The 13,620-nt window shown below is 53.1% G+C and overlaps 1 protein-coding gene across 5 annotated transcripts; it reads right to left on the bottom strand.

Annotated features, from left to right (window-relative positions):
- Positions 1-744: 744 nt before the first annotated feature.
- On the bottom strand, positions 745-12,642 carry GIPC1 (GIPC PDZ domain containing family member 1). Of its 5 annotated transcripts, XM_055430596.2 has the most exons (10): positions 12,400-12,638; positions 11,800-11,854; positions 9,891-9,945; positions 8,257-8,344; positions 4,381-4,701; positions 3,293-3,478; positions 3,009-3,189; positions 2,140-2,252; positions 1,717-1,798; positions 745-1,574 (listed from the first exon to the last, which is right to left on the bottom strand). In XM_055430596.2, exons 5-10 carry the CDS (start codon positions 4,666-4,668, stop codon positions 1,423-1,425), a joined length of 1,002 nt encoding a protein of 333 aa, XP_055286571.1. In that variant the 5' UTR covers positions 4,669-4,701; positions 8,257-8,344; positions 9,891-9,945; positions 11,800-11,854; positions 12,400-12,638; the 3' UTR covers positions 745-1,422. The 5 variants fall into 5 exon arrangements, with proteins under 5 accessions (XP_055286571.1, XP_055286575.1, XP_055286574.1 ...); XM_055430600.2 differs by lacking the exon at positions 8,257-8,344 and having other exon boundaries at positions 12,400-12,639; XM_055430599.2 differs by lacking the exon at positions 11,800-11,854.
- Between the last annotated feature and the right edge of the window lie 978 nt (positions 12,643-13,620).

Below are 13,620 nucleotides of genomic sequence, written 5' to 3' on the forward strand. Positions count from 1 at the left end.
GTAGGTTGTCAAAACAAGCACTCCAGGTTTATTACATCCAGCACAGAAGTATGGTGTGTGCTGAATGCTGGCAGACCCCACACATCTGAGTCAGCCTGGGCAGAGCAGGGGGCGTGGGGAGGGTGAGGGTGCAACGCCGAGCCGTGAGGTGGGCTCCTCCCCATCAGCACTGACTGGGGCAGGCTGAGAACCTATCTTCAGTTCACTTCATCTTTCTTTCTCCATGCCTTCTGGCCCCGACAGCAAAGAACCTGCCTGCAGTGCAGAAGACTGGGGTTGGATCCCTGGGTCGGCCACCCACTCCAGTATTCCTGCCTGGGGAATTCCATGGACAGAGGAGCCTGGCGGGCTATACAGTCCACGGGGTGGCAATGAGTTGGACAGGACTGAGCGAGTAACACTTTCACTTTCTGGCCTGGGGGCTCTCCGGCCCACTGGGTCAGAACAGACAAGGGCCCACTGCCTCTTGCCCGCTGTTCACATCAGGCCAGAGGGCGGCGGGAAGCTTTGTTCGAGAGGGAGCAAGATTTGCACCCTGAGTAGGCGAAGAAGCTCCAGCCTTGCCTGGAAGCCTGGTGGCTTGCAGCCAAAAGCCTCATCAGGCGGAACGGGTGGGAGGGGGCGGGTGGCTAGGGCCAGCTCCTAATTCAATTTGGAGCCCGAAGAGGATGGATTTCAGCTGCTACATTCTTTCCCAGCCCCGACCCACCCTCCTCTCCCACCCTGAAGCCGCCACACAGATCCAACAGCAGATAGATTCTTTATGTTCCAGACAGCAAATTCAGGTACAAAAGCCCACTGCCATCATCCCTCCCTCCTGCCCCTTCGGTCTGGGGCTGAGCTGAGGGAGACACGAGGGGGCAGGGGAGGGAGGGAGTTGGGGGGGTTTCACAGCAGATTAGTGTTTCAAATGCGGAGGTAACAGACTCCACAGTGAGGGGGCTCCTTTGGGGAGACGGGGGTGGGGGTGGGGTGGTGAAAGAGGAGGGTATTATTGCATTTGCTGAGCGGGGGACAGACCCCCCTCCTGCATTCCCTGCATCAGGAAACTAGGGAGGTCACGACCCCCAAACAGAACCCGAGGCCCCAGGGAGATAGGAGGGACCAGTTTGGCAGCTGAGGCGGAAAGTATTGGGGGCGGGGGAGGGGGGGTGGCCACCCAATCTGGCTGGTCCCTCTCCGCCACTGTGCCTGACCCTGGCTGAGGTAGGTGGGGAGGAGGGCGGGGGTGGGGGGCTGGGCGCCCCAGCCAGGCTGGGAACTGCCAAAGGGGTGGTACCGATTGGAGGAGGGGCAGAGGCCCGGCCCCACCTCCGCTCGCATCATCTCCGGGCTACTGACGCTGGGGTACGGCTACAGTGTCTCCGCCCCAGAGGCTCCCACCGGGCCTGGCCCAAGTCATCTCGAGGTCCAGCAGAAGGCCTAGTAGCGGCCAACCTTGGCGTCCCCGATGGCCCCCCAGACGTCAAAGACAAACTCATCCGGGAAGGCGAAGTCACCCAGCCGTTCATCCAGGGCCTCAGCCAGCTCGTCCGGGTTCCTTTTGTCCTTTCCAAGCTCCACCATGGTGGCCGCTGGAGGGGGAAGGACGGGGGAGCAGAATGGAGGCACAGATGACAGAGAGGTTCAGGGTAGACTCAGCCCCACAGGACCTATACGCAGCTTCCTCCCACACTCCCAGCCATCCCAGACCCTGATGACCTCCTCCTCACTCACCCAACTCTGTGTCCCTGATGCCCATGTAACTCTCCAACAGGTCATCCACCTTCTCAATGGCCTTCTCCTCAAAGGCTGAAGGCTGGGGGTGGGAAGAGGGACGACGACATAATAATGTGAGTATACCTGTAATTATACTGAGCGCAATTTTTTTTTTAACCCCACTTTTGATATAGAAACCCATGGTTCTTCCTCATGACAACCCCAAAAGTGGCAGTATTATTAGCCCCATTTCACAGATTAGGAAACTGAGGTCTACTTGCCCAAGGAAAGTCCCAGAGCTGGGAGATGGCAGAGGTAGATGGACATCAGTGCCCAGAGACCCTCAGCTAAGAGTGATGCTGCCACCTAGGAATTTCACAGGGAAATGGTGGTGGAGGGAGGGGGAGTGGGGAGGCACTGAGGCCCAGCTGGAACACTCACCAGATCCTCTACTGTGGCTGGACCCCGGGATCGGAGCCGGAGGGTCCCTCGGCCAGTGCCCAGCTGGGGACCAGAGCCAGGGCGGCCACCCCCTGAACGCATGCTGATCATGTCTGTGGGAGATAGGGGGAAGGGGTGAGGACTGGAGGAGCCCAGTTCCAGCATGTTCTGGGCAGAAACCCAGACATCCCGGCCTCAGACCACCCTCCACCTTCTCCAAGCTTCTGGAGGCTTTGGGGATGTTGGGGGCTGAGGTGACCCCAGGAGGGCAGGTCTCCTGACTCTGGCTTGGCCGGGGTGTAGGAGGCGCAGCCAGGGGCTAGGAATGGAAAAGGGCTGGGAGGCTGGAGGGGACCACTCCTGTTCCCAGGGGATGGAGGGACAGGAAGGGGATGGGTCCGGGTCTCTAGCTACTTTCCCCAAGGCCAAGGAGGTTTAGCTGCTGGGCAGTAGACTAGACCTATCTGCCTGGGGAAGGGTTTTAGAGTCCCCCACCCCCACGCCAGGGACCTTGAGCCCATTCCTGAGAGTTAATGAACCTGGACAAAAAAGTAGGGGGGCTGGCACAGGGCAGCCAAGCCTGGCTTCTTGGGGCTAGGGGGTTGGTCAGGTTGGGGGTGCTTGGCTAGGCTAATGGCTCCTGGAAGCTGGGTGTGGGGGCAACTTCCTCCTTGCCTCCATCCTCTTCCTGAGCTGGGCAGAGAGCCAACACCTTCTGCCAGCAGAAGGGTGGGGCTGCCCCACCCCCTTTCCCACCCGTTACCACCAGCTGGGTTTGGGCACCACCTGATGGTGGCCCTTGGTACTGCAGGTGGGAGCCAGGGGTGGGGGGTGGTGTGGTTGGGGGTGGGTAGGCGGCAGCCCCTCACCAAAGGCTTTTCGAGGCTCTGTGAGCTTCAGTGTGAAGGTGCGGCCTCGGGGCAGCTCCTTGAGCAGCCGGGCCACCTCGTAGTGCCGGCAGCCCAGCAGGCTCTGTCCGTTGATGGCCTCGATCATGTCACCCACACTGATGAGCTGGATGTGATCGATCACGCTGCCCTCCTTAATGCGCTGTGGGGAGAGGAGCTGTCAGCCCCTGTGGCTCCACCCTTGGGTCCTACCGTCATAGGCTAGGCCTTTCCCTCCAGACTCTGGGTGCCCCATCCCCAGGTACCTTGATGAAGGCATAGCCAGCCCCATTGTCTGTGATGGTGAGCCCCAATGCCTCCTCCGACTTGAACACCTCCACTTCCTTGCGCTGCCCCTTGACGTGGGCAAAGATGAAGTCCTCCAGCCCTATCTGCCCCCCCAGAAGCTTGTCCATGTCCACTTTGTGGGTGTTGAGGGTGCAGAACATCACCTGCAGGAGTGGGAGACATTCAACCCTCACCTCTGTCCAATGCCCTTTGCCAAATGCTACCTGAGGGGGAAGGAAGGGGCACTGGGAAGGGCCCGGAGGTATCCCTTCCAGTGCCTGACCACCCCAGAGCTCAGTCAAGGCCCCCACTAGGATGTGAGCTCTGCTAGGGCTGGGTTTCTGTCTTAGAAAAATCTCCCTACTGGTTCCAGGGCATAGAACCTGGCATGCAGTGGGTGATCAGAAAATGATTTTGGAATGAATGAAGGGGCCACAGATACCCATCCTGCCTACTGAGACCCCTGCATCTACTTCCTACAAGATCCCACTGTTACCCTCCTTACTTCCTCCATTCCTTTGGCCCCTGAAATCCTTAGGGTCGGACCTCCCAATGAATCACAGCAGGGTGAATCTTGCATCTGACCTCCAGCTCCCACAATCCGCTGGGCTACAAACCCCTCATCCAGCCCTGGCTGTCCATTCCCACAATCCACTGGGGCTGAGGCCTCCCTGTGCTGATAGGAACTCAGCATCCAGTCCTGGTCTCCAGTTACCCACAATACATTGGGCTGCAGGTCTCTTAATGCATGCCAGACTGGGACTCAGTATCCAGCTGTGGACACCAGTCCCCATAATCCACTGGGGCACAAGCCTCACAACGCCTGATGGGAATGCTGCTTCCTTCTATGGCCTCCAGGTTGCCACAAACCAGTGGGGTGCAGGCCTCCCGATGCCTGATGAAACTCAGCATCCAGTCCTGCCTCCAGTTCCCCATAATTCACTGGGGTAAAGCCTCAGTATTGCAGCTTCAGCACCTGAGCCATAGCTCACAAACAGGATGTACGCTCTGGCCTCTCTCTAGCTCACCATCAGGGAACCCTGGTGCCCAGCTCCCCAGTGGGTACCTCGGCAGCTGGCAGCCGGAAGGCCTCGGCAATCTTGCCATACAGCTCCTTGACGTTGGTGAATCCCTCGATGCGGCCAGTGGGACTGCCATGGGCCAGCTGGGTGTGGAACACGAGGCGGGGCCGCAGGGCGGGGGGAGGGGGGGGCAAGCCCATTTGGGGGCCCCCTGCCCCACCTCCACCCAGGGGCCCTGGCTCCCCCACGCCCAGCCCACCACGGCCTGGCTCAGCCTCCTCATTTTCCACCAGAGGTGGCGCCTTTTTCCGCCGCCCCAGTCCTAGTGGCATGAGCAGCGAGAAGAGGGGGCGCGCCCAGGAAATCTGCAGGACAGGAAAAGGTGCTCAGGTCCTGGGTTGTAGCCTCAGGCCGCCTTGCCCCTACAGGCCCAATAAAATTATTCAGAGAACAGGCTGGCTTCAGTTCAAAATTGGGTCCCAGCTCAGAGGCAGGCAATCACCCAGTCAGATGACTGGCCAGAGGGAACCTGGAAAAAATGTCTCACTAAAAAAGGATGACACTCTCTCTAGTCCCTCATGTGTGCCTATTCACACTCTTTTTCCTCCTAATAAATACTTTGTTTCACTTAAAAAGAAAAAAAAACCTGGTCCTAGCACTTACACACCTGCGCGGAAATAATAATATCAGCTAATATCTACTATAACTGCGAACTGCTCTGTGATCTTACTTTATCCTCACATCACATCATGGGGACCATATTATTGTCCTGACGTGATTACATGATGTACCATAATATGTGATTATGCCCATTTAAGAGATGAGAAAATGGAGGCTCACAGTCTACGTTTCTCTATTTCTCTATTGGTTGTAATCATTAGTGCTGTGCACAAAAAATTGCTGACTCTTCCCTTTCAAAGTATGTAAGCAGATGGCATTCCTGGCCTCTTTATGACTGGGTAAGCATATGACCAGTTCTGGACAATGAGTTGTGAGAGGAAGTGACATGTGACATTTCTGGGCTGAAGCATTTAATTAATGGAGCAAGAACCTCCACAGATCTAATTTTCCCGGTAGGGTGACCAGCCACATTTGATGTGGTGGCAGTCCATCAGGCCAGGCTCTGAGTGACTACAATGAACGAAACCCCCACACTAAGCTGCAATGGACATGCAGCAGGAACAAAAAATAAACCATTGTAGAGCATGACTGCTAAGATTCTGGGGGATGTTTTTTACTGCAGCAAAACCTATCCTGACTGATACACTTTTTTTCTTTCCTCTCCCTCCACTCTATTTTTCTATCTCTCTTCCTCCCTCCCTCCAAACAAATATGTTTTGGGCACTAACTATATTCCATGCACCATTGTAGATATTGCCTTCAATAAGCTAAGCAAGGTCCCACATTTCCTTACCCAGAGTAAATAAGCAGTCTGTGATGAAGGATTAATGGATGAAGACAACAATCTTATATGGATAAGTTCTAAGAGTTTACAAATACACATACGTGTGTATATGTGTGTGTATATATATATATACCATGGGTGTATGTGTTTAAGTGGATACATGCATGTGTGTGTGTATGTTTTTAAAAGCTTTAATTAGGGAATTCCCTGGCAGTCCAGTGGTTAAAGACTCAGCATGGGTTCAATCCCTGGTTGGGTAACTAAGATCCCACAAGCATGTGGTGCAGTAAAAAAAAAAAAAAAAGCTTTATTTAATAATTCAAAGCTGTAATTAATAGTTTCATAAAAGTTTGCTAAATAGTGTACCTGCGAAGGTAAGAGAGAATCTCCGTGAATAACTCAAGCACATTACTGAACCACTGAGCAAAATGTATGCTGCAAATATTAAAATAACTTCAATTATGTAAAAAAAAGACAAGCAGTAGGGTCCCTGACTAGGGCCATCATGAGCAGTTGCACAGGTTGTTCACTGTGCAAAAGCACCAGACCCAGGGCTGCATTTTTTGAATTCACTCCTAGTTGCTGCAGAGGTTAGCTAGCTGGGGCTCTGTCCATGTTGTCCAGAAGCATACAGTTCAGAGAAGATGTACAGTGAGCAAGCAAATGTGTAAATATTCAATATAATTTCTAAGAGTGCTATAAAGACAATAAAACAAGTTTTACAGACAAGGTCACAGAGGACCTGCCTCTCTGAGGAGACAAAGCTAAGACTTGAAAGACAGGAGGAAATATCCATAGGAGGATATGAGGCAAGAACATTCAGGCAGAGAGAACAGCTAGTGCAAAGGGCCTGAGGTGGGGATTTACTTGACATGTTTGAGGTTCAGCAAGGAGGCCTGTGTGGTTCAACCCCAAGTAAGAGGGACAGTGGGAAAAGGTGAGGACAGAGACATAAAAAGCAGAGACATCACTTTGCCGACAAAGGTCCGTCTAGTCAAAGCTCTGGTTTTTCCAGTGGTCATGTATGGATGTGAGAGCTGGACTATCAAGAAAGCTGAGCACCAAAGAATTGATGCTTTTGGTGGTGTTGGAGAAGACTCTTGAGAGTACATTGGACTGCAAGGAGAGCAAACCTGTCAATCCTAAAGGGAATCAGTCCTGAATATTCACTGGAAGGACTGATGCTGAAGCTGAAACTCCAATACTTTGGCCACCTGATGCGAAGAACTGACTCGTTTGAAAAGACCCTGATGCTGGGAAAGACTTAAGGTAGGAGGAGAAGGGGACGACAGAGGATGAGATAGTTGGATAGCATCACCGACTCGATGGACATGAGTTTGCGCAAGCTCTGGGAGTTGGTGATGGACAGGGAGGCCTGGCGTGCTGCAGTCCATGGGGTTGCAAAGAGTCGGACACAACTGAGTGACTGAACTGAACTGAACTGAGAGAGGTAACGGGCAGACTGTGCAGGGCCCTGTGGGCCAGAGGCAGAACTTGGGCTTTTAATCCGAGTGAAATGGCAGTCATAGAAGATTCTGAGCAGATTCACAATTAAGCTAGAGACCAGTGTGGCTAGAGTGGAGTGAGCAATGGGAGAATATGAAGAGGGAAGGTAAAAGAGGTGATGGAGGGGGACTTCCCTGGTGGTCCAGTGGCTAAGACTTCATGCTCCCAATGCAGGGGGCCCAGGTTCGATCCCCAGTCAGGCAAATAGATCCCACATGCCGAAACTAAGGGTTTGCATGCCAAAACTAGAGATCCTGAGTGCCGCAACTAAGACCTGGTGTAGCCAAATGATAAATATTAAAAAAAAAAAAAAAAGAAGCAATGGAGGTCAACTGTATAGGCCTTTATAGACCAGGAAAGAGTTCATGTTTAAGTCACATGTCCAAAGTCACAGAAACTGGCCCCAACCCTTAGGTCTGACTCCCAAGCCCAAGTTCATCACAGTGATACTGTCCCCTAGGCGATTCAGTCTCCCTGGGTCTCAGATGCCTGACCTGTAAATGGGGACGTTCCATCCACCTGGCCAGGTTGTGCTAAGGATCAGCTTATACCAAATTATATTTTTCTACGTAAAGGGGACTTCTTGCTCCCTCCTTTCTGATCACCTCTTTCCTAGGGCTGTCCTGGATTCGGTAGAGCCCCTGAACTGTACCCATTTTCAATCATTCATCTGTTCTCCAACACCTCCTCTAACGTCACCTGGTCCAGTCCCAGCAACACTCACCTAGAGCTTCTCAGGGGGCTCAGCGGTAAAGAATTCCCCTGCCAATGCAGGATATATGGGTTTGATCCCTGGGCTCAGAAGATCCCACATGCCATGGAGCAACTCAGCCCATGCATCACAACTGCTGAGCCCCTATGCCACAGCTATCGAAGCCCACGTGTCCTAGAGCCCACGTTCCACAACAACAGAAAACATAACGCCTGTGCGCTACAACTAGAGAAGGCCCCAGTGCAGCAATGAAGCCCCAGAGCGACCATAAATAAATAAATCTTAAAAACAACTCACCTAGACAACTGCAGCTGCCTTCTCTGAGTCTCCCGGCTTCCGCCCTTGCCCCCAATGGTCTCTCGTTAATACAGCAGCCAGAGTGATCCTGTGAAACATAAGTCAGGTCACATTTGTCCTCGCTCCAACCCCTCCCAGGGCTCCTACCTCACTTGGAGTAAAAGTCATTGTCTTCCCCTTGGCCCATGGGCCCCAAAGGACCAGCCCATATCACCCATATGCCCTTACCTCCTGCCTCTGTCCCCCTCGCTCATTCCCTGCAGACACAAGGGCCTCCTCCCTGTTCTTTCAACACACTAGATGAAGTTCAACCTCAGGGCCTTTGCACTGGCTGTGCCCGCTGGTAGCCACACAACTCACTCTCTTTCCTCTTTCAGGTGGAAGCCAAGCTTCATTCATTTAGCTTGTTCATTGTCTGTTTTCCAAAAAGGGCAGGGAACTTTGCCTGTCTTACTCATTCCTCTATTAGCTCAGAGAACAGGGCCTGGCACAGGGCAGCTGCTTACTAAATGCTTGTGGAATTAATGAATGGATGAATTAATGAATCTAATATTCACCAGCCCACCAGTCTCTGTGCCCAGTTTTGGGGAGACGAAGCACAGCCCATAGCATCTGCCCTCAGTAGGATCTTGTCTCCCCAGCAACAGTATAAGTCCTATTTCTGGGGTCCCTTATTCCTTGCTTCCCAGCATAATTCTGGACACAAAGTAGGTGCTTCATTTAACCACAAAGACACTGAGATTTTGTTTTTCACTCCCCTTCTAATCGGTGATACTAAACAACATTTAAAACATTTGAAACCATTTGGATTTACCCTTTTGTAAACTGTCTATTTAAGTCTTTGACCATTTTTAAAAACCGCATTTTTTTTCTTGCCATGCCACGTGGCTCATGGGATCTTAGTTCCCTGACCAGACATTGAATCCCAGCCCTCAAGAGTGAATGAGCAGAGTCCTAATCACTGAACCACCAGGGAATTCTCTAAAAGCATATGGTCTGTTTTTAATTGCAATGCTTAGTCTTTTTCTTATTGATTTGTGGGAACTCTTTATATATTTTAGATACTAGAAATAAAATACATTCTGAACGAGTAAACCAGTACTGCTCTGTCAAGTTATTTCACTATACTCACTTAATGATGCTACCAAAAACAACAAAAAACCCCATATCATCACCATCCCAGGCTCCCCTCCTACCACTCCCCATACATCTTAGCAGAATGCAAAGAACATAAACATTAAACCTGGATTCGCCACTTATTAGCTGTGCAACCCTGGGCAAATGTCTTAACCTTTCTGAGTTCCAAAGAAATCATACATGTGTTTGGAACAGTTCCTGGCACACAATAATAGTTCCACAAATGCTGGTGACAATTACTACTATTTTTATCTGTATCATCTTTAGTCAGCTGCCAAGATTCAAACTCCCTCCTTTTTCTAGGGCCCCTACATCCTCCTCACCAACTCCCAACTTCCTTACTCTGCCTACACTTGATGCCCTGGTTCAGGCTGGCTTCATGTCTTACCCAGGACAGGGAAATAATGGTGGTAAGGAAAGTGGGTGATTTATTAATTTGTTTTCCAGGCCAGAAGAGGCAGAATGGCCTGGGTTCAAATCCCACCGCTGTCACTTACCAGCTGAGTGGCTGTGGGCAAGTCACTTCACTTGACGGGGCTTCAGTTTCCTCATCTGAAAAATGGGCAGAATTACTGTCTCTCAGAGTGCTTATGGGAATCCAAAGAGTTTATGCAAGTAACTCAATTAGCACTTTGCCTGACATTTGATTTAAGAAAGTTATTATTACTCTCACTGTTATTACTGCCTCTTCCCTGCTCTGCCCAGGAACATCCCAGTCCTCTCTGCCTGTCAAGGCCTATTCCTGGCCACCTCCTCCAAGCAGCCTCCCCGGCTTGTCCCTGCCTGTTACAACCACCCCTGTGGTCCAGACAACTCAGGCCCATGGACTTAATTACATGCTGTTCTGGCAGAACTCTTGTCTTCCAGTCTTAGGCTGTTATTTAACTTCATGTCTCTATTTTAAAACATAAACCAGATTGTGTTGCTCCCCAGCCTCAAATCTTACATCGGTTTCCCACGTGATGGAAGAAAAGCTCTGAACTCCTTAATGTGACCCACAGATCCCCGCAGAATCACACTCTGGGTTCTCTCCTGCCCTGGCCATACCATGCCAAGCTTGGCCCAGCCTCAGAGCCTTTGCCTTGGCTATGCCCCCTACCTGATCCTTATAAGGCTGGCTTCTTTTCGTCATTCAGATCTTGGTTCCAAAGTTACCTCCTCCGAGATCCCCCTTTCTTACAGATTCTACCATGCCACTCCCTCATATTTTATTCATAGCATTTATCAACCTCGGCAAGTGTTTTATTTACTTGTTATTAACAACTTGTTTGTTGCCTGTTCCCCCCGCCCATTAGAATGGCAGCTGCCCAAGAGCAGGGATTTCTGTTGTGGTCACTACTGTATCCTCTATGCCAGGAACAGTACCTGGCCTTTGGTGGTGGTGGCAGTGGTTTAGTTGCTAAGTTGTGTCCAACTCTTGCGACGGCCACCAGGCTCCTCTGTCCATGGGATTTCCAGGCTAGAATACTGGAGTGGGTTGCCATTTCCTTCTCCAGGGGATCTTCTTGACCCAGGGAGCAAACCTGTGTCTCCTGCACTGGCAGGAAGATTCTTTACCACTGAGCCACCAGGGAAGCCCACCTGGCACATAGTAGATGCTTAATAAATATGTACAGAACGAATGAATCATGTTTCTTATGCCTTCATTCTGACTACTCTCCAAGCCCCCCTATCCTCAGAACATGCCTACTGTACAGTTTCAAAACTGCCACCTCCCCACCACAGTCCCAGTATCCCCCTAAACTTGAACACAGGTATGGAGAAAATGAGCTTCAATTCAGCCAGTGGCACTGAGTAGGCTGGCTGGAATCCCACATCCCTACCCTCTCTTCACTGGGAAGGGCCCGGAACTTAACAAGCCTACAGCCACACAGAGCTGCAATGGGAGGAGCAGGAAATGGAGAAGGGGGTTCCTGAGAGCTCACACAAGCTAGGGGAGGGGACACCACGCCCATGCTCCCCTTTTCAGCAGTGTATTGCTTGGAAGAGGAGGGCAGGAGGCCTCTGAATCAGTCTTGAAAAACCGGCTCATGGGTGTTTCCAGGGAGAACGCCTACTGTCCGGGGCCCAGGCCTCCCCAGGGGCCCAGCAGCCACAGGACCCCAGTGGTCCCCGCCACCCACCTATCTCTCCCACAGATGTCACTCTCTTCTCAGGACCCAGTATTCTGGCCTTGCTTTTCCAGCTTTGGGGAAAAGGGACACTGGGGCAGCTTCCTGTCTGAGCAGCTGGTGAAAGAGAAGACCAGCAGGTGTGCCCCAGATGGCTGTCTGGTTGGAGGGAATGGAGTGGGAGGAGCTGGTCAGAAGCACCTGAGCCCTGAAGCCACTGGATACCTAGTATAGTGGCGGAGATTCCAGTTCTGGACTCTGGGGCATGGGTTTGAGTCCCAGATCTGCCACTTACTCGCTGTGTGACCTTAGGCAAGACACTCCACCTCTCTGGGTCTGCTGCTTCACCTCTGAAAGAAGTAACAGCAACTTCCATGAGGAGTGATTCAATGATCCGCATGGTAAATACCTGACACGGAAGTGTTCAATGAATGCTAGCCCGGGTGATTTTTTTCATTATTACAATCGGGACCTCGGTCCTCCCAAGGCGCACCCCGCCTCCTCCCCAGGCCCTGGACGATTGGGACAAGGCCAGCTTCGGGGACTTGCCCGAAATACCGACCCTGCGCCTGTCCCCACCGGGACGGGAACTCTCCAGAGATGCAGGGGGCTGGGGTGAGGCTGCAGATGCCATCCCGGAGCCGGGAGGCGTTCACCCCTGACCTTAGGGGGAAGGAAGGCGGCCCTCCGGGAAGGGGACTCAGACGTTCCCACCCCCCCCCCCCGTCCCTCCACCCCGCTCAGCATAGACCTCCAGCCGCGTCCATAGGGCCGGCCCCACCCCGCAGGATAGGCCGAATCCCCGCGGGTCCGCGATCTCGCGGGTCTGCTCCGGGGTCCCCGCCAGCGGCCGCGATGGACCCCCCTCCCCCCCCGCCTTGCAGGGTATACTCACCTGCGCCTCCTTAGCCGCCGCCGCCCAGCTCGCCCAGCTCGGCCCTCCGCAAACTCTGGCCCGGGCCTCTCCCGCAGCCACCGCCAGGGGGCGGGGCTGGCGCCCACATCTGGCCAATCAGAAGCGGCCGCCAGGCTCTCGCGGCCAATCCACCCCACGCCGCCCCCTTCGGGTGGAACCCGAAGGAAACATTCCAGAGGGATCCCTGCGCTTCACTCGATTCTTCACGACACCTCCCCCGCGCCGCGGAGCGTTGGACCTTCCCGCCCCTCCTAAGCCGCGGCGGGCTGTACCACCGCGAGGCTGCAAAAGGGGGAGCTGAGGCCGAGCCCGAGCCAATCTCTGGGAGGAATGAGGCCAGCGGCCAATGGGAAGCTGGGGCCCCCGGACCACGTGTTCTTGGCTAAGTGTCCGTGTGGGGTGCTGTGGGTGCTAAGAGGCGGGGGACTAGTCGTGGAAGTCAGGTGACCGATACTGAGTTTGGAGGTGGGGGGGAAAGGATACAAACTTCCAAAGTCCAGAAAAGGGAGCCCTTTAGGATACCCGGAGGGAGCCTAGGGCGGTCCCTAATCCAGTCCTCCACTCGGCCTGCCCATGCCCCAGCTCGGCCATCCTCAGGGCGGATAAAAAGATGTATTCATTCTGAGCGGGTGGGCGGGGGACTGAGATGAATAGGGAGGGTCCCGCGCGTCCGGCGTCCTGGATGGACCATGGACAAGGGCATTCATTCATTCATTTACTCATCAAATATTTAAGGCGCTCCTGCTCCGTGCCAGGCTGTGTCCTATCTCAACAGACACGTCTACGAGTAAGCTGAATGAATGTGCTCTTGGTAATGGGAACAGGGCACGCAAAGGCTTGGAGGGCGGACAGAGAGATACAGCACACTTTAGGAGAGTGCAATAGCAACTGCTAACTGCTACTGCTAAGTCACTTCAGTCGTGTCCGACTCTGTGTGATCCCATAGACGGAAGCCCACCAGGCTCCCCCTTCCCTGGGATTCTCCAGGCAAGAACAGTGGAGTGGGTTGCCATTTCCTTCTCCAATGGTGAAAGTGAAAAGTGAAAGTGAAGTCGCTCAGTCGTGTCCGACCCTTAGCGACCCCACGGACTGCAGCCTACCAGGCTCCTTCATCCATGGGATTTTCTAGGCAATAGTACTGGAGTGACTTGCGATTGCCTTCTCCGGTGCAATAGCAAAGGAGCTTGCAAAGCAGCTAGC

This window comes from Moschus berezovskii, chromosome 8 (assembly GCF_049115385.1).
Source record: "Moschus berezovskii isolate FMDL1 chromosome 8, NW_MosBer_1.0, whole genome shotgun sequence".
Lineage (NCBI taxonomy): Eukaryota > Metazoa > Chordata > Mammalia > Artiodactyla > Moschidae > Moschus > Moschus berezovskii.

Excerpts from the sequence above, each read along its gene's own strand:
- GIPC1 (XM_088839099.1), bottom strand. The coding sequence starts at position 11,904 with ATGCGGATCATTGAATCACTCCTCATGGAAGTTGCTGTTACTTCTTTC. Across the intron at positions 4,702-11,799 it reads TGCCTAAGGTCACACAGCGA|ATTTCCTGGGCGCGCCCCCT; the intron begins GTAAGTGGCAGA and ends CCTGTCCTGCAG. Across the intron at positions 3,479-4,380 it reads TCCGGCTGCCAGCTGCCGAG|GTGATGTTCTGCACCCTCAA; the intron begins GTACCCACTGGG and ends CCACTCCTGCAG.